At 42.3% G+C, this 20,094-nt stretch overlaps 1 protein-coding gene and 1 pseudogene across 7 annotated transcripts in view; one reads left to right on the top strand and one right to left on the bottom strand.

Moving 5' to 3' along the window:
- The window catches only part of STX18 (syntaxin 18), a 126,124-nt gene that overhangs the window by 30,852 nt on the left and 75,178 nt on the right, over positions 1-20,094 (bottom strand). For 6 of the 7 annotated variants that reach the window (XM_045392130.3, XM_074039419.1, XM_005554464.5 and 3 more), the window contains 3 exons: positions 9,622-9,737; positions 7,675-7,752; positions 7,442-7,508 (listed from right to left, as the gene is read on the bottom strand). In XM_045392130.3, coding sequence (XP_045248065.1) covers positions 7,442-7,508; positions 7,675-7,752; positions 9,622-9,737 — 261 coding nt within the window. Of the gene's footprint in view, positions 1-3,834; positions 3,888-7,441; positions 7,509-7,674; positions 7,753-9,621; positions 9,738-20,094 lie in introns of all 7 variants that reach the window. The other variant, XM_045392132.3, reaches the window with a different exon arrangement.
- On the top strand, positions 10,078-13,748 carry LOC141410278 (RNA polymerase-associated protein LEO1 pseudogene; annotated as a pseudogene).

Raw genomic sequence — 20,094 nt, 5'->3', positions numbered from 1 at the left:
CCTATTTAGATGGATTCATAATGTCCTATCTCATTGAATGGGTTATAAGGTGCTACTGTCATTTATTTTTATGCTTAAGTTATCTCTGATTTGGCCAGTAGACGCCGCTTCAAATTGATGGCTGTGTCCTTTAGACACGTCCTACCGTTCTGAGCCCTTCCTTGTTCCAGGTTTATTTTATATGTTCCCTGCTCCAGTTTAAGAATCAGCCATTTCTCTAAGAGGCCTGGCTCCCTGAAGGTGAAATTGGTATTCAGAAGACAAGATCTGAGTGCTAACTATGCTTATTGCTATTACAGTGTCACTGTTTCCAGGCCTTCTCAGTGGCCAGAGCAAGAAAATACATGCATGCATTTTCATACATGTGTATAAATGTGTACATATACACACATTTACAACCACAGGTACTTCTGTATTGATCTTTGGAAATTGAAAACTGTGAATTCATGCCAGTATCTTTCATTTCCACCCAAGACCACAGACAAGGCTTTTCCCCTTTCACTTCTCCTATAGTAAGAAACCTAGCTTTCAATATCCTCCTTTATTTATTTAGAGACAGTGTCTGGCTCTGTTGCTCAGGCTGGAGCACAGTGGCTCAATATCAGCTCACTGCCACCTGCGCCTCCTGAATCAAGTGATTCTGGTGCCTCAGTCTCCCAAGTGGCTGGGACTACAGGTCATGCTAATTTTTCTTTTAGTAGAGACAGGGTTTTACCATATTGCCCAGTCTGGTCCCGAACTCCTGGCCTCAAGCAATCCAACTGCCTCGGCCTCCCAGAATGCTGGGATTACAGGCGTGAGCCACCACACCCAGCCGCCTCCTTTATTTATTATTTCATCTATTCTCCTAAATGTAACCACCCGCCTCTAATACCCCCCTCCATTCCTCTCCAGCACGGATCAGTCCCTCTCCTGACTTAGGCTATAACTGCCCATGCTAAGCCACCTTCTCCCTGCTTGGGTCAGGCACCCTGCCCTGGAAAACTGCTGCTCCCCACCACTGCAGACGCCCACCTTACCCCTGCCTCACTGCATGGCTTCAGGACTGACTTCTTCAAGAAGTCAAAGGGCTTCACCGACTTTTAAATAAAGGACTCCTTTAATGTCTGTCATCCTTTGTGTCCAGAGGATGCTAATGTACGAGTTTCCAATTTAAAATGAATCAAAGACTACAGTGCAGCAGACTCAAAGTTGAGTGCCTTTCTTTTTTTAAGTGATAAAAACACATTCTAATTATATACAGAATGTCTACTAAAGTCCTCAGGGAAATTACACATTAACTAGTTGAAGCCAATTTGGGGGAAAGAAAGCAATTTTCAAAAAGCCATCAGAAAGATCGGTTTATGCCCCATGATTTATTTAAACTGATTTCTCTAACTGAAAGCTGAATATTTCAGAACTGCAATCAAACAATTTCTACCTGGCCAGCATCTGTTTCCAGGTCCCTTACTAGAAAACCCTCAGGGTTCTATTTAAAATTTAAAAAGAACCACAAAGAGATAGAAGAGAGGAAGAGAGACAGATTTTTCAGTTTTGAGACAAGAAAATATGTGGGAGGTTTTTGCAAACCTTAAATACAGCCTGCTACAGTCATTAGACAAAAGTAATTTTCCGATTTCAGTGTGACTCTTATACAGCCGTACCTTGTTTCAGTATGCCTTGCTTCACTACACTCTGCGGATACTGCATTTTTCATTTGTTTTTACAAATGGAGGGTTTGTGGCAACACTGCATGGAGCAAATCTACTGACGCCATGTTTCCAACAACATGTACTCACTTTGTGTCTCTGTGTCACATTTTGGTAATTCTCAAAATACTTCAAACTTTTTCATTATTATTATATTTCTATGATCTGTGATCAGTAATCTCTGATGTGACTTTTGTAACTGTTTTGGAGTGCCCAAAGCTTGTTCACATAAGATGGCATACTTCTTAAGTGTTGTGCTCTGAGTGCTTCCCGGCCCAGTTGTTCCCAACTCTCTGCCTCTCCTCGGGCCTTCCTATTCCTGGGGACATAATCCAGGCCAATGAATAAGCCAGCAATGGCCTCTAAGTGTTTAAGTGAAAGAAGAGTTGCATGTCACTCACTTGAAGTCAAAAGCTAGAAATTATGAATCTTAGGAAGAAGGCGGGTCAAAAGCCGAGACAGGCTAAAAGTTAGACCTCTTGTGCCAAACAGTCAGTCAAGCTGTGAATGTAAAGGAAAAGTTACTAAAGGAAATTAAAGCACTACTCCAGTGAATATCCAAATGATAAGAAAGCAAAACAGCCTTATTGCTGATGGGAGAAAGTGTGAGTGGTCTGGAGAGATCAAATCAGTCACAACATTCCCTTAAGCCAAAGTCTAATTCAGCGCAAGGCCCTAACTAACTCTCTTTGATTCTGTAAAGGCTAAGAAAGGTGAGGAAGCTGCATAAGAAAAGTTGAAAGCTAGCAGAGGTTGGTTCATGACATTTAAAAAAGTCAATTCCATAATGTAAAAGTGCAAGGTAAAATAGCAAGTGCTGACACAAAAGCCGCAATATGTTATCCAGAAGATCTAACTAAGATAATTGATCAAAGTGGCTATACTAAACAACAGATTTTCAATTTACATAAAACAGCCTTCTATTGGAGGTAGATCCCATTTAGGACTTCCATAGCTACAGAGGAGAAGTCAATGGCTGGCTTCAATGCTTCAAAGAATAGGCTGACTTGCTTGTTAAGGGCTAATGCAGCAGATGATTTTAAGCTGAAGCCAATGCTCACTTACCATTCCAAAAATCTTGGGCATGGTGGCACATGCCTGTAGTTCCAGCTACTCGAGAGGCTAAGGTGGGAGGACTGCTTGAGCCCAGGAGTTCAAGGCTGCAGTAAGCCATGACTGCCACTGCACTCCAGCCTGGGTGGCAGAGTGAGACCCTAACTCAAAATAAACAAAAAAACCTCACATTTCACAAGGCTACAGTTGCTACAGATAGTGATTCCTCTGGCAGATCTGGGTAAAGTAAATTGAAAACCTTCTGAAAAGGATTCACCATCTTAGACGCCATTAAGAACATTCGTGATTCATGGGGGGAGGTCAAAATATCAACTTTAACAGGAGTTTGGAAGAAGTGGGTTCCAACACTCATGAATAATTTTGAGGGGTTCAAGACTTCAACGGAGGAAGTCACTGCAGATGTGGTGGAAATAGCCAGAGAACTAAGATTGGAAGTGGAGCCTGAAGATGGGGCTGAACTGCTGCAATCTCACGATCACACTTGAATGGATGAAGAGCTGCTTATTATGGATGAACCAAGAAAATGGTTTCTTGAGATGGAATCTGCTCTTGGTGAAGAGACTGTGAACACTGTTGAAATAACAAGGAAGGGCTTAGAATATTGAATAAACTTGGTTGACAAAGTGGCAACAGGGTTTGAGAGGACTGACCCTAATGTTGAAGAAGTTCTGCTATGGGTAAAATGCTATCAAACAGCACTGCACACACCAGAGAAATCTTTCGTGAAAGGAAGAATCAGTTGATGCAGCGAACTTCATTGTTGTCTTATTTTAAAAACTGCTACAACCACCCCAACCTTCAGCAATCCCCACCCTAAATCAGTCAGTAGACATCAACACTGAGGCAAGGCCTTCTACCAGCAAAAAGATTACAACTCACCTAAGGCTCAGACAAACATTAGCATTTTCAGCAATAAAGTATGTTCTGATTAAGGTATGCACATGACTTTTTTAGACATAATGCTATTGCACACTTTATAGTATAAACAAAGCTTTTATATGCACTAGGAAACCAAAATGTTTCTGTGACTTGCTTTATTGTGATATTCACTTTGTTGCGTCTGGAACCACACCTGTGATATCTCCGAGGTACACCTGTACTTCTTTTATGCCTCCAACAAAGGCTCTGGGTAGAAAGAAGATACTTTTGATATATAATATCATGGTACTATAATTTTAAAACTAGCTTTCAGACAAACGTATCCACTCAGGCACAGGTACCGTGAACCCCAAAAGCAGGAGATGTTTCACACTACCTCAGTGACGCCACCTTTACCACTACTCAGTCACTCACTCAATTTACTGGACATATACTACATACTAGGTGACTTTCTAACCCAGCGCTACTCCAAGTGTGGTCCATGGAACAGAACCAAACCATGGACTGTCTGTTACTGGTCTGCTACAAGGTAAGTACAAAAGTGAAGAGTAAGCATCAAGAAACATTTATAGCAATCTGACATTGCCATTTAATCAGTGGTCTCATTTCGCTGGACAGAGCATAGACAAGCTCAGGAGTTGTCAGACTACTGTGGTGAGTTACTGTGGCTGTAGTCCAGGCATCCCGGACCTTGAATGCCATGCTGTTTAGCCTTTGTAAGACATGGAAGCAAGGGAGTGATAAAATCACACGTACATTTTAGTCAGATGCCTTGTGCCTAAAGACGAGGAAAGGACAAGAAGGAGGGCGTTGAATGAACTACACTGTGAAGGGTCACATCATTATTTCCCTCAAGGTCTTTTGCACAAAGTAATTGGCACAGGGCAGCTAACGATGTGGCAGGAGACAAGGCTATACTTTGCTGTCTAAATGAGAACAATTCCCATCTGACCAATTTTAATGTGTATTTTAGTCGAGGCCTCTGCTGAGAAACAGGAACTAAGGTAGCAGCAAAAATCTCTTCTTCCTTTACTTGGGTACCTGTTAAGTCCACTTGGGATAGTGAAGGAGAAATCTGCATTCCTCTCCCAGGTAAGTGTGAGACCCAGTGACCACCACAGCATCTTGATGACAAATCACACATCATCAGAGGCCTACCTCCTCCTCCATAACATCTTGGAGCTAACTGGTCTCACTGTGCCCCAGACCTTCAGCTCAAACTCTTCCCCAGGTCTGGACTGCTTTCTATCTAATTCACACACCCAGATATTTTTGTTTTGACAGCCAACACAAATCCCATTGCTTGAGAAATCTGCTCCAATTACCCTGAGATTCAAATCTTGATTCAGCTGTGATGCTGGACAGCTAACCCAAACTTGCTGAGCCCCAATACCCTAATTCAGAAAATGAAATACTAATATTTATTGATATGGTGGCTTTTTGAGGATTAATGAAATAAAATAATATACTGCCTGGCACATGGTAAATGCTTAATGGTAGAAAATATTAATAGTACAAATTAACATTTATTAACTCACTGTAAGTGTTTTATCTGTATCTTCATTTTGTTCTCACAACAACACTACAAGTTAGGTACTATTAGTTTTCCCATTTTATAGGTAAGGAAACAAAAGCACAGAAAAGTTAAGCAATCTGCTCAAAGTCACATAGTTTTAAAGTGGCAGAGCCAGGATTCAAACACAGGCTGTCTGGCTGCAGAGTCTGGCTCTTAGGCACCATACTATGCCACTTGATTGTACCATTTCCCCCTCTGAGCTTACTACCAACTTTGCTAATTACGACATATCCTGATTAAGCTAATTTTTCATGTTTAAAAGCAACCCAGTCTGCCTCTAAGCTCCCTAAGTGCAAAGACTTAATCTATGGCTTCATTCAATCTACTCTCTCAGTGCATTATATAATAGTAGCTATTGCTGACAGATAACTTGACTGATCTGCTTACTACCTTCCATAAATGCTTCTATTTGTTGGCATTAACAATTTCAAATCTGTTTCACAAATGTGCAGAAAAGGGTTCACATAGTAGGCCTGAGACTGCTATCCTTAGAAAGGCCTGCTTGCAAGGTTAACCCTTGCCTGGTGTCTGAGAAGTTGGACTTTGGCAGAATTTATGCCATCCTAATTGATAAAAACAGGTCACCGTGCCTGAACTGTTTTGCAAAAAAAATGCAGTTTTAATGCAGTTCAGTGCAGTACATCTGCATTCCTCCTGGGAGTCTAGAGTTTTGGTACATGCCAGGTGTGAGGTGCCTACGTGACCAACCCCTAACAGAATTCTTGGGCAGTGAGTCACTAATGAGCTTCCCTGGTAGACAACACTTCACATGCTTTCATAGGTCACATGCTGTGCGACTCCACTGGGACAGGACTCTTAGAAGCTCATGCCTGGTTTCCTCTGGACTTTTGTCTCACGTGCCTTTTCCTTTGCTGTTTTGCTTCGTATCCTTTCAGTGTGACAAATCATAGACAGGAGCAGGACTGTATGTTGAGTCCTATGAGACCTCCTAGTGACTCCTAGAACCAGAGAGTAGTGCTAGGGACCCCTGACACAATAAGAATTTAAAAAATGTGGGCCGGGCATGGTGGCTCACGCCTGTAATCCAGCACTTTGGCAAGCCAAGGCAGGAGGATTGCTTGAGTCCAGGAGTTTGACACCAGCCTGGGCAACATAGTGACATCCCACCTCTATAAAATAAAATTTAAAAATAGGCAGACATGGTGGCACATGACTGTAATCCCAGCTACTTGGATGGCTAAGGTGGGAGGATTGTTTGAGCCCAGGAGGTCATGCCACTGCACTCCAACCTGGGAGATAGGGTGAGACCCTGTCTCAAAAATAAATAAATAAATAGATAGATAGATAAATAAATAAACGTGTCCCCAAACAGTTATGTGATGCTATCTTCTGAAAGAACATCCTAAAACATTTCCAAAGCTAGTCTAGAAATGGTCCAGGTTTGGACATTTGTTCACCAATATATTCAATCTCCAAGACTGGCCGAGCTGCAGTGGGAACAACCATGAGGACACAGCTCTTGCATTCCAGATGCTCACGTGAGCCCAGAGGGGAAGACAGGCAGGCACCATGGGAAATACAGTAGTCTGGCCCTGCTGCTTCCTGGCTGTGTGGCCTTGGATGGGTCACTTACCCTGCTGGCGAGTCACTGTCCTTACCTGCTGATGGGCCTCCTCAGAGTGCCTGCACAGAACAGGTAGTGGGGTTGGAGGAAGGTGAGCACTCACAGCACGTGGCATCAAGCAAGTCTGTCACAGGTGACCTGAGGACAGCCTCACAGTGGCCTGCTTGCTGTGCCCTAGCTCTTCTCTCAGGAATACACTTTCAGGGACAACAAGAAGGGGGATGGGGGTCAAAGAGATTGAGGTAAAATGGCTCAAAATGTGCCAGCCTCATCAGTTTATTAAGAGACAAAATGGGCAAGAGCACAGATTTTGGACCAACAGCCTGCTTGGGCTGAAACCCCAGCTACGCAGCCTGTGGAACTGTGAGACCTTGGGTGAGTGGCCAAGCCTCCTGAGCCTCAATTTCCTCATTTGTAAAATGAGGGAGGAATCAGTACCTGCCTCATGAGGGTTTGTTGTGGGCTAATAAAGTGACTAGCATGGTGCCTGGCACACAGTGAGTGCCCCATAGCGCTAGCTATGGCATTTTGTGAAGAAGTTCAAATATGGTAAGTTGCATAGGGTAAGTGCTCTACAAACTTTAACTGCTATTATTAGTAGTACTATTATTAAGAAACACCAATGAAAGCAATACTTACAATCTTTTCTTATCCACCACTCTTTTAACTCGGATGGCTCTCTGTTCTGAGTAAAGTTTACAGACTCCTGTTGCAGGGGGAAAATACCAGAAGAAAGACTGCTTAAAACAGCTTCTCAGGCAAAGGCATCATTAAATATAATGAGACACTACAGTCTTCAGCTAGCAAAGCTAAATTCTGCATCACATCTATTGTGAAATGCCACATTTGACCTTTAAAAGAAAATGAAATACTTTTTAAGTAATCTTCAATGAAATCCAAAACAGCAGTCCTGTGTTCCTTCACTTGCTGGGAATGTATCTCCTTGTGAGCTGTAACAGAAAAGGACAATGTTCAGGTCTTCGCATTCAATTATCCTAAAGAGCAATTCATCAGCTTCCTCATAACACTTTCTTTATTGAGAGTATTTTTTAAAACACAGCTATAAAACAAGTCTTGTGTCAAGACACTACATTTTTAGAAGAGTAAGATTTATTAGGCTTCACAAGAGTGAAAGATTAAACCTGTAGAAAAACTATAGTCAAATAATTTATGGTTTATCAGAACACTTAAGGATAGTATTTGATGCAGCCACTTCTTGAATGCTGACCCCCATCTGTGTTAACAGCATCCAATGCTCAAGCTGACCTTCAGGGAACATGTTTAAATAATTGAAATCACACACTCCTCCCTGCCTGAACCTGTGCTGCTTTTCAGCCTTTGGTGCCCCATCCTCTCCCCCAGGCCACTCACATTCTGAGGGTCCCTTAGACAATGAGTCAAACTTTCCGTCTCCAGGAAACCTTCTATGACTCCTAGCCACACAGATGCCCTTCTCCTGGGATCCACCACACAGAAATGTGCTAAAAGGCCTTGCCAGACCTGAAGTCTGTGCCACTGGTTTTGGTAAGACAGTGACCACTGACTGAGAGATTGACTGCCTACTGTGTGCAGGTGCTCTGCTAGCACTTTACATATGTACTGCTAGTAACTAAAATAGCAATTTCGAGTTTCCTCATTTCACACATGAAGAAATTAAGGTTCAGAGGCAATAAATAGCCCAAGGTTAGATGGTTTCATATGTAAATGTAGGTTTTGTTAATATTCCTGTGTATTTTTTAGGTCTCTCAATGAATATATATGCCCTTAAGGGTAGAGGGCATGATTTCTGTCTTTACTATAGGGCTGCCTAACCCAAGATTCATGTGGGGGACTCAGGAGCTCTGTGAAATTGCATATAGAATTTTGTGTACGTACATTTTTCTGGCAAGAATGCCTATTGCTTCCATCAGAGTCTCCAAGTGGTCCATCAGCATTCTAATAAAAACCTCCCAAACAGAGGTCTGTGTTGTGAGCACAACAGCATCTGGCAGCTTTGAACTCTACTTACTATTTAATGTACTCTGTATCTGCCTAAGCAAATTAAAAAAGAATCAAGAAAGAGGCGTGACTTGGGAAGCCATCTCATTGTCTCAGTGAGAATTAAACATCAATGAAAGTGAGATAATAAGCACCCTAGTGCCAGATATGGTTCTAAGCATGCTGTAAGAATTTAACTTAATTCTCATAACAACCCTAGAGATACATCCCCTAATTGTCTGCATTTCATAGACAAAAAACAAGGCCCAGGGAGACTAAGTGACTTGCAGAGGGCTATATGACTCGGACGGGTGGAGTTGGGGTACCACCTAGGCAGTCCTGGATCCAGAGCCTTCCTAACCTTGAAGGTTTGATAGGAAAGTTTACTTGAATATTACAAGTAGAGAGCTTAAGTACCCCGGGCTGCTGTCAACCCCTATCCCACTAAATGCCACACAGAACAGAGGCACACATAAGCATACACACATACACACCCACACACATACAATTTGCCACACAGAACAGACGCGCACGTGGCGTGCACGCGCACACACACGCACACAATTTGTCTTCACTGTCCCTGGCCCCTAGGTAAAGTTTTGGTTCTGTTTGGAGAGGTCCTTTCCATCTCCCTGCTCCCATTGGTTTAACTTGAAAGATGCAGCCTTTTCAGTACTTTTAACAGCTTTGGTTAAAACACTGATAAGAAAGAAAAGATTTTAATGTTTTGAAACCTAAATCAACATAAGAAGAGAGAATTTTAACCGGCCACACCATATGAATTCTGTTTAACTACCTGCTATATTCATGGTTGCACGTTTGCATCTTTCAGAGCACTTTACCTTCTGTTCGTAGTTGTTGAATTGCTTCTGAACAGGTCCTCATGAATATCTGGGCATCCTGGTCTATCTGGTCTCGTTCTGTGTCTGTCATCCTCCCATATTCAGACATGGTATGGCTAAAAAAAGACAGCAAAGGAAAGGGCAGCAGCAAATGATAACATAATATAGTCTGAGTGGGATGGGAAGAGAAGAAAAGGCCTCCCTCATCAAGTGACATTTAAGCTGAGACTTGAAGGATGAGAAGGAACAGGCCAGGTGAAAAGGTGAGAGAACCATCTAGATAGATAGATAGTAGAACTAACACATATGAAGGGTGTGTGGTAGAAAACCCTCCGGAATAGACCCAACTGACGTAAGCCAGATGGGGAAAGGGAGAGAGAGAAGGAGCGTGGAGTGAGGGCTGCAGCATAAGCTGGGCTATGAAGAATGTAGGCTCTGCTTTGAGAGCAATGGGGCAGCTACTGAGGGGTCTCACACCACACAATGACCGAATCAGAGGGTGGAGGGTGTTCCCGAAACATTTCAGGCACACTCCCACCTCAGGACCTTTCCATGTGTTGGTTGTCTCCTCCTCTGGAATGTTCTTTCCCCAGATAGCTGCATCAATGGATCCCTTACTTCTTTTAGGTGTTTACTCCACGTTGCCCTCTGAATGAGGCCTTCCCTAATCCTTCTTTACAAACTGTCCCTTCCCTGACATCTTCTATCCCACTTCCCTTCTTCCTTCCCCACAAAGATACTTATCCCACTCTAACATTCCATATATTTTGCGTAATCATTTCTTTTCTTGCCTGTCTCTCCCCCTTGTAAAAATGTAAGTTCCACAAACGCAAGGACTTCTGTTTGTTCACTGCTGTATCCCCATCATCAAGAGCAATGCCTAGCATTTTTAGTAGGCTGATCAATTAATAAATCAGTAATCAAATACTTTTGAATGAACTGAACAAATGAATGAGTTGGAGAATGTGCTTGATACACAGCTACGATTGTGCTGTCTAGTAAGTTCCTCCTGAACCAATTTTTTCCCCCACCTCAAGACGGGTAGGCATGCTGTCCCAAAGCCTTCTCTAGGAAACTTCAGGCACAAACAAACAGGGAATACATCCATCCTGAGGACAGGCCCTTCTAAAAAAGAAAGGGGTGAGATGAGCACAGAGCCCTCACTCCCAATCACCTGATAAGCATCCCCTCCTCCCTTGGAGTCACCCCTACCCCACGACCCCCACCCCACTTCCACATTTTCTGAGGGAGAGTTGAAAAGGAAACCCCATAGCCTCCAGCCTCCTAGGGAATAGACGATCCTCTCTCCATGGAACTTGAAGAGTGACATGGAATTAGTTCCTTATTCCAATGCTCCTTAGGATCTTGTTCTGTTAGTTACTTAGGCTTGGGATGGTAACCATGAGAAAATGCACTCCGTCCAAGGGAAGACCCAACAGTGAGACAAAAGCGCCAAGCCAGCAAGCTCAATCCCCTCTCCCCAGCCCCAGCCCACCCCCAATCCCAGATGAATGGCTCCCCTCTGGGGAGGAGCCAGAGTAACAAGCAGAGGGGCCAAAGCCTCAGGTTCATCCCTACTAGGAACCTTCTCATCGGAAATAGAGGCTAACGGGGTCAGGGACAAATGAATCAGAAAGGTACCAACTTAGTGAATATGTACCCTGCAGACAGAAGAGACCTAGAAATGACTAGTTCCAAGAACATTAGATTAACATCCTCCTACTCTATATTTTGATTTAATGGAAACTCAACTCAGTGAAATTGAAAAGGTCTAAAGGTTAATTTGATAAAACTGATTATTCAATTAAAAGGTAATGTTCCTTTAGGAAACATTATATATATACATTAACCTTCTAAATTGAAAATTGACAGTATGGTTATTCTATTAGTAAGAACAACAGAAACCAAGAAAGTTTTTTCTCCCAGATTGTTTTGTTGCCAGGGTATTGTGGAAAAGGTCCATCTACCAGAAGTGGAGACATTATTTTTAATTAAAATCACTCAGAGATCTAGCCCGAGGCTATCTAGGTTACATGCTGTTCTGCTCTAGTAAAATGTCATTATTAAAAAAAATTAAATGGGTCAATAAAGTCTGAGTTCTACATTCTGGAAAAAATTACAGCTTCCTAATTGTGTCAAACTAACAAAGCCTCATAGGTCTGAAGGCAATATTTCTACACATATTCTTTCAATTCCATGATCATACTCCACATAAAATGTTCCTAGGAGCAGGCCAAGGCCTGCACATTGCATTGGGAGGGCAGAAGAGTGAAAAAGAAAGGCTTTAAGCTGTCTACTACCTTTGGGAGGGAGAACTCGATGAGAGATAGTAAGGGTGGCCTTTCTTCATCTGGACAGAACCTGGGCTACCGGAGGGATTGCTTATTCCTTAATCCTCATGTTTCTATGGGAACCAACTTCCCCGAATGACACCTTGCTTCCTCCCAGAGCCTCCTCCCTCTGGCCCCCCGGCAGAAAGCACGGGGTGTGCATTACTCCTCACAGCTTTCTCTCCTCTCTTTTGCCTACTTAGAGACAGCAGAGGTTCTGCTCTGTTCCTCTCTCTCCTATGTTGCAAAGGGGCCTGTCCCTGCTGTCTGTGCTCCAGGGGCTGCGACTGCTCAGTGGCACTAATGGCTGAGTGAGTGTCTAATTCAGGAGCAGAGTATCAGCAAGGCCACCCGCCTGCAAACCTAAGCTTTGTCTGCCGACCTAGATTTTACCAATGATAAAGGGTCTCCACTGTGTTGATCTGACTCCTGCCTCTGTTTCTTTCTTTCTTTCTGCCTCCTCCCAACTCTCTGGCAGAAAACAGAGGTGGGTTTTGTCTTGTTCAATAACCAATACCCTCCAACCCCCAGGAACCGCATCATAGGTCAAATGGGGTTCCAATTCAATTATCATTCACCAAGAGACTTCTATGTGTCAGGAACTCTCATACCCATCTAATTTAATCCTCACAAGAACATTATCCACATTTTATAAAAAAGAAAACTAGCACAAAGGTGAGTTATAGTCATTCACATGATAAATACATGGCAGGATCGGGATTGGAACTTAGGTATGACTGACCCCAAAGCCCATGCTCTTTCACAGGGACCAAAACAGGGGGTGGAGTAGAATTCAGTATGCATGAGTTGGCAATGAACAACTGGCTTCGGGAAAATGAGTAAAAGACTGAGTTTCTAGCTAAGCACCATGTCATATGCCTACAGTCCCAACTACTCAGGAGGCTGAGGATCACGTGAGCTCAGGATTTTGAAGCTAACCTGGGCAACACTGCAAAACCACCTTTAAAAAAAAAGACTGATCTTCTGTGTCTTTGAACACCTATCTGCAAGCGACAGAGTCATCTTTCTATGTGTGGCACTGTCCGCAGAGTGAGGTCTGAAGGTGAGTTTCGTTTTAAAGACTGCTTGTCCCTGTAGACCAGTACCTTGTCTTATAAAAAGATGATTGTGGTCGCCCTGCAGTGGGGCTTTGTACACATCAAACACTTCATTGCCTAAATGCAGGGACATGCTTTAGAATCTTGCCAGTGGCTGGTCGTGATCCTGAATGCCAACGCACAGAAATGATTAAGAAAGAAGAAGAAGGTTTGAGGGCTTCCATACGTAGGGAATCTCAGCAGCGCCGAATGAGAGAGAAACAGCACCAGCGGGGGCTGAGTGCCAGTTACCTGGAACCTGATCGATATGATGAGGAGGAGGAAGGCGAGGAGTCCATCAGCTTGGCTGCCATTAAAAACCGATATAAAGGGGGCATTCGAGAGGAACGAGCCAGAATCTATTCATCAGACAGTGACGAGGGGTCAGAAGAAGACAAGGCTCAAAGATTACTCAAAGCAAAGAAACTTACCAGTGATGAGGAGGGTGAACCTTCTGGAAAGAGAAAAGCAGAAGATGATGATAAAGCAAATAAAAAGCATAAGAAGTACGTGATCAGTGATGAAGAAGAAGACGAAGATGATTGAAGTATGAAATATGAAAACATTTTATATATTTTATTGTAGTTATAAATATGTAAACATGAGTTATTTTGATTGAAATGAATCGATTTGCTTTTGTGTAATTTTAATTGTAATAAAACAATTTAAAAGCAAAAAAAAAAAAAAAAAAAAAAAAAGACTGAGTTTCTAGAATGAGGCGATGGACCTAACAAGACGAAGACTGCCTCGGGGACAACAGTTCAATCTCCTGAAGTTATCTGCCTGTAAGTGGCAGAGCTGGCACTGGCCCCCAGAGAACCTGATCCTCAGTCCTAGCATTTGCTGCCCTTACAGCTGGGAAAGGGGAAGGCTTAGGCCCTCTTTACTGTACTGAGACGAGAGTCCATGCTGCGGTAGTCTGGGAACACCGAAAAACAGTGTGCAGGAGCCTCCTTTTGCTGTTTGAGTATAATAACTGCCTTAACATCACTATTACATTGAAAGCTTAAAACAACTACAAAGTTCCAGAAGAACACCTGGATGCCACTGTGTTGTTCTTTTCACATTGCATTTCAATCATACTGTCTGCTTTGAACCTCTCCACTGCTACCTGAGTGATTATCCCTCCCACTACCGGCTTTGCAAAGCTTTTCTGAAAAGCGCCAGAGAGTAAACATGTTAGACTTTGTGGGCCTTGTAGCCCATCATAGCTACTCAACTCTGCTGTTGTAGCATAAAAGCAGCCCTAGACAATATGTAGACAAATGAACGTGGCTGTGTGCCAATAAAACTTTATTATGGACACTGAAATTTGAATTTCATATAATGTTCACATGTGATAAAATATCGTGACTATTTTTCCCAACATTAAAATATGTAACTACATTTAAATGTATATTTAAAATGTAGATTTGGCCTGTGGCTGTATTTGCTGACCTCTGGTACTGGAGGAAGACACTGAGTTTCACAGATTCATATGGTTTGTAAGGAGTGGTGTGAATCGAACCAGCACTCAAAGCATTTACTTTGCTGGATGTCTTTTCAAGGAAAAGGGAAGTTAAAAAGGGATTTCTATAAAAGATATTTACAACCACTTTGTCAGCCTAAGTTGTCAGATACTAAAGAAAGAAGCTACAAATTGAGAGCTTTATACAAGTTTTGTAACGTTTTACAAAATCCCTGTAGCTTCCATTTTCACAGCCTATCAAATTAGTATTTGATACACATACACACCTTTAGAAATAAAAATGACACTACGATCTAGTGTTAACCAACTATTTTAACTGAGAACTTAAAAATAAGGTTTTCTTGGTACTATGCATCAGAATAATTATATAATTAGTTTAGTATATTCCAAAATAACGCAAATGAAATGCATTTAAAAGCATAAAATTGCCTATGTATGTTAAGTGTAAGCAGACAAAGCATCAAGGATTATTTAAAATTCAACTGGGGTATAATTATTTTTCTCTGTTGGAGAATTTATAGGACATATTTCCATTTTTGCGTATATTGACAAAGTTAAAAAAAAGCAGGATTTATTTTATATTCTCTATCTTTGTGACAGGAAGGCTTCTGAAATACTACCACTCCTTGTTTCATAAAGATGAAATCCTAAAAAGATGCTCCTAATGATGTTACCTTATCTGTCAAATCCAACTTTTTCATTAATTTACATAACACATTTGAAGATGAGTCCTACGGTAAAATGCCATCCTAAAGCCAGTGCAAATGGAGCTAGGGGAAGAGACAGAGACAAGACACCCGTGCTGCCACTGCCTGTGGAGAGCTGGAGTCTATTCCAGAAATTGTTTTAGAAGTGTTGGTTAGAATGTTTTTTTTCTCTTTCTTTCCAAATGGCATTTTTGATGACTCGCATCATTCCTTCATCTGCTCGCTAAATATTTAGTGCGTGAGAAACTATCTTTTTCATCTCTGCATGTTTCACAATAGGGCAGATGCTGTCCACAGGGTGTACGCATGTGCTAACCCCTTTGCATTTGAATTCCCTTCCTTCCTTCTTGCTTTACCTAGGTAACTCTACTCCTTCAGAGCTCTTCTCAAATGTCACTTCTTCAAGGACACTTTCTCTGACAAGGCTAAATTCCTCAAAAGCTACCTGTTCACATTAGTTTCAAAGAAATTCTTGATTTCTGTCTTAAGTTCATTATTTACCCAAGAGTCATTCAGGAACAGGTTGTTCGATTTCCATGTAGTTGTATTCCTGTGGGGTCAGTGGTGACATCCCTCTTAACATTTCTGACTGTGTTTATTTAAATCTTCTCTGTTTTCTTCTTTATTAGTCTAGATAACAGTCTATCTCATTAATGTTTTCCAAAAACCTGGATTTTTCCAAAAAAATGGCTCCTGGATTCATTGATTTTTTTGAAGGGTTTTTTTTTTTTTTTTTTTTTTTTTGGCATCTCTATCTCCTTCAGTTCAGCTCTGATCTTGGTTATTTCTTGTCTTCTGCTAGCTTTGGGGTTAGTTTGCTCTTGGCTCTCTAGTTCTTTTAGTTTTGATGTTAGGTTGTTAACTTGAGATCTTTTTAGCTTTTGATGTGGGCATTTAGTGCTATAAATTTCCCTTTTAACACTGCGTTAGCTGCATCCCAGCGATTCTGGTATGTTGGTATCTTTGTTCTGTTGGTGGGAGCATAAATTAGTTCAACCACTGTGGAAGACAGTGTGGCCATTCCTCAAAGACCTAGAGGCAGAAATACCATTTGACCCAGAAATCCCATTACTGGGTGTCTACCCAAAGGGATATAAATCAATTATAAAGATACATGGACAAGTACTTATATGTTCATCACTGCATTATTTACAATAGCAAAGACATGTAATCAACCTAAATGCCCATCAATGAATGACAGGCTAGATTAAGAAAATGTGGAACATATACACCATAGAATACTATGCAGCCATAAAAACGAATGAGATCATGTCCTTTGCAGGGACATGGATGGAGCTGGAATCCATTATCCTCAGCAAACTAACCTAAGAACAGAAAACCAAATACCACATGTTCCCACTTATAAATGGGAGCTGAATTATGAGAATGCATGGACACGAGGCGGTGGGGAACAATAAAAACTGGGGCCTGTTGGAGGGTGGGGGGTGGGAGAAGGGAGAGCATCAGGAAGAACAGCTAATGGATGCTGGGTTTAATACCTAGGTGATGGGATGATCTGTGCAGCAAACCACCATGGCACACATTTACCTATGTAACAAACCTGCACATCCTACACATGTACCCCAGAACTTAAAAGCTGGAAAAATAAAAGGCTACCTGTACTCTGTTTTTGCAGTACCTGTCATATCTGCAATGTTACCTGTTGGCATGAATACTTTAGCAGCTCCATGAAGGCAGGGACAAACATGTTTGTGTTCGTTCACTATTTTATACTCCACGCCTGGCATAGTCTGTGGCACATGGTAGGCACTCAATAAATAACTGCAGAATGAATAAACTGATGAATTAATCAAACTGATCAAATCATGGCACTATAAACATGCAGAGATGAGTAGGACAGTTTTTCACCTCAAGAAATGCGGTAGAGGTGATTATGAACAAATAACTCTTCTACCAGGCACATGTCAGAAGTACCATAAGAAAAGCACAGAAAAAGAGCTGTCAGTATTCAGAGGCAGGAGAGATGGCTTTCAGATAGGAAGGCAGGGCCAGGGCAGGCTCTACTGAGAAGGTGGTGGTGAGAAATGGGTCTCTCAGGATGGAAGCGTGTGAACATGTAATGTGTGGATCAGAGCGAAGAGCAACCAGCCATGATGACAGTGTGAGTAGAGGCCTGGAGGCAGAACAAATATTAACTCTGAATGCAGCTGCAGGGCACGTGAAGGAAAGGGGTAGGATGGAAAAGTGGGTGAGGGTAATGAAAAGTCTTGCTTATCTAAGAAGTATGGATGGGCCACATCCTGCAGGCAGAAAAGGGATTTGAAGAGGGAAGCGTGTGATTCCATCTACGATGATAAGGACTACACCTGTGCCTTCCAGACAGACCAGGAGAGGAAGGGCCAAAGAGCAGGGAGTTGAGAACAAAGATCAGGCAAGTGACAAAGGCTGTACTGAAGCACTCTAGAGCGGATGGGAGGAGTGGGCAGCATGCATGAGAACGGTGCTGCTCACAGGTGCTGGGCGAGCAGGACAGTGGCAATGGGGACTGGGAGAAGCCTGTGCTAATGACATGCATTTTGGAACAACTGTAATCACCTGGCAGGTTCATCTTGCCCACTGCCCAGATAGAGCCGATTTATCAAGACAGGGGAACTACAATAGAGAAAGAGTTAAATATACATAGAGCTGTCTAAAAGGGAGACTGGGGTTTTATTATTACTCAAATCAGCCTCCCTGAAGATTCGGAGGCTGGGTTTTTAACACTAGTTTGGTGGGCAGGGGGCTAGGGAATGGGGAATGCTGATTGGTCGGATTAAGGATGAAATCCTAGGGAGTTGAAGCTGTCCTCTTGCACAGAGTCATTTTTTGGGTGTGGGCCATAAGACCAGATGAGTCAGTGTCCTGGTCTGCATGGTGCCAGCTGATCCATCAAAATGTGGGGTCTGAAAATATCTCAAACATCAATCTTAGGTTTCACAGCAGTAATGCTATCTATAGGAGCAATTGGGGAGGTTAGTGGTCTTCCGGCTTCTGGCTACATGACTCCTGAGCCATAATTTCTAATCTCGTGGGTAATTTGTTGGTTTTACAAAAGTGGCCTTGTTCTCAAGCAAGAAGGGGGTTTGTTTCCAGGAGGGGCTGTTATCATGTTTGTTTCAAAGTTAAAACTATAAATTAACTTCCTCCCAAAGTCAGTTTGGCCTACGACCGGTAATGATCAAGGGCATCTGGGAGGTTAAAGGCAAGACAGAGTTGATTAGGTTAGATCTCGTTTGCTGTCATAATTTTCTCACTGTTACAACCTTTGCAAAGGTGGTTTCATTACTGGCATACCGGCAAGAGAGGAAGCCACAGTAGGTAGTAAGAATGTGTGGTGGGGAAGGGCAAGGATTCCATGGCCTGCCCTGGCCAGAGGCTCACCAGCTGTGATCTTCAGGTTATGTCATCACTACGCTTTCATTGCCTGCCTGCCACACAGGCTTAACAGCAGTACCTCCCTCACAGGGTTGATGTGAGGACCAAATGAGATAAAATATGACTAATTGGTGCTTATCAGAGTACCTAATACAGAATAAACATTCAGGATGGAAACATAAGGTGGACATGGGTGGGGGATGGGTGGGAGGGTAGCTAGGTAGGTAGAACTTTTTTTCCTAAGCAAAGTAGAGACAAATAAAAGAAAAGGGCCTGAAACAGAGCCCTGGAGTTCTTAGGGGATAGATGAAGGACAAAGAGGCAAAAATGAGTGGTGAGAGAAGCCAAAAAATACTGCAGTGGAAGTCAAGGAAATAGGAAATTTCAAGAAACTGATGATGGTCAACAGGATCAAAAACTGTGGCAAAGTAGAAGAGCTGAGAAAAAACCATCAAGGCACTTAACACTATTCTCATTAGAGAAGGACATGCTTCAAGTACAGTGACTTGCCATTTCACATTTATCACCGGAATTGGACAGGATAGCCTGAAAGCACACTTTAAAACTTTTTATTCCTTTTTCTCTTTTCTCCCTAGTCTCAAGATGTAATCCTAAGGCTTACTGCAGAAACCCTTTTTTTCCTCCTTAGTCTTAGAATACAGCCTTGAAACACACTTTCTCTGAAACACCACACATGCATATTTACCTAACTGTATCTAATTATGTGCTTACCTGGAAGTTCCAGGGGCTAACTTGAGATAGACTGAGCATGGAGATCTAACTGCAAAATTCCAGAGATTACCTCAAGGCGGGTAGTCTACAACCTGGCCATTGCTGACATGTCGCCAGCCTGAGATGACAGGTACCAGCAGAAAGAGACACACAGACCTAGTACTCAGCACCGCTCCTGCCTTCCCACCGCTTGCTCTGGAAATAAAGTCACCTTCCTTTTGTTCTTGTTATTGGCTTTGCAAGCAGTGAGCAGCTGAGCCTGTGCTCGGTTACATTATCACGGTTAAAATCGAAAAGCCTATTTACACCAAATGCTGGCAAGGATAGGCAGCAATTATAACTCTCATGCATTGCTACAGGGAATGAAAAACCACTTTGGGAAACTGCTTGGTAGTTTATTTTAATGCTAAGCATGCACCTACCATTTGTATGACCCACTAATTTCACCCTTAGGTATTTATTCAAAGGAAATAAATCAGTATGTCCACAAAGAGACTTGTGGAAGATGCTACTCACAAAGGCTTTATTCCTACTAGTCTCAAAGTGGAAACAGTCCAGTATTCTCTATTAGATAAATGGATAAGCAAACTGTGGTAACTTCACACAATGGAATATTACAAATAATAAAGCAACAAAAAGGAACAAACTACTGGTATACACTACATGCAAGAACTTCAAAAACATGTGGAGTAAAAGAAGGTAGACACACCAGAGTGTGTACCATACAAGTCTATTTATATTCCCCTTAAGGAAAAGCCACTGGA

Source organism: Macaca fascicularis, chromosome 5 (assembly GCF_037993035.2).
Source record: "Macaca fascicularis isolate 582-1 chromosome 5, T2T-MFA8v1.1".
NCBI classification, from domain to species: domain Eukaryota; kingdom Metazoa; phylum Chordata; class Mammalia; order Primates; family Cercopithecidae; genus Macaca; species Macaca fascicularis.
The sequence above is the reverse complement of the archived record's forward strand: the minus strand, read 5'-3'. Positions and strand labels throughout refer to the sequence as shown.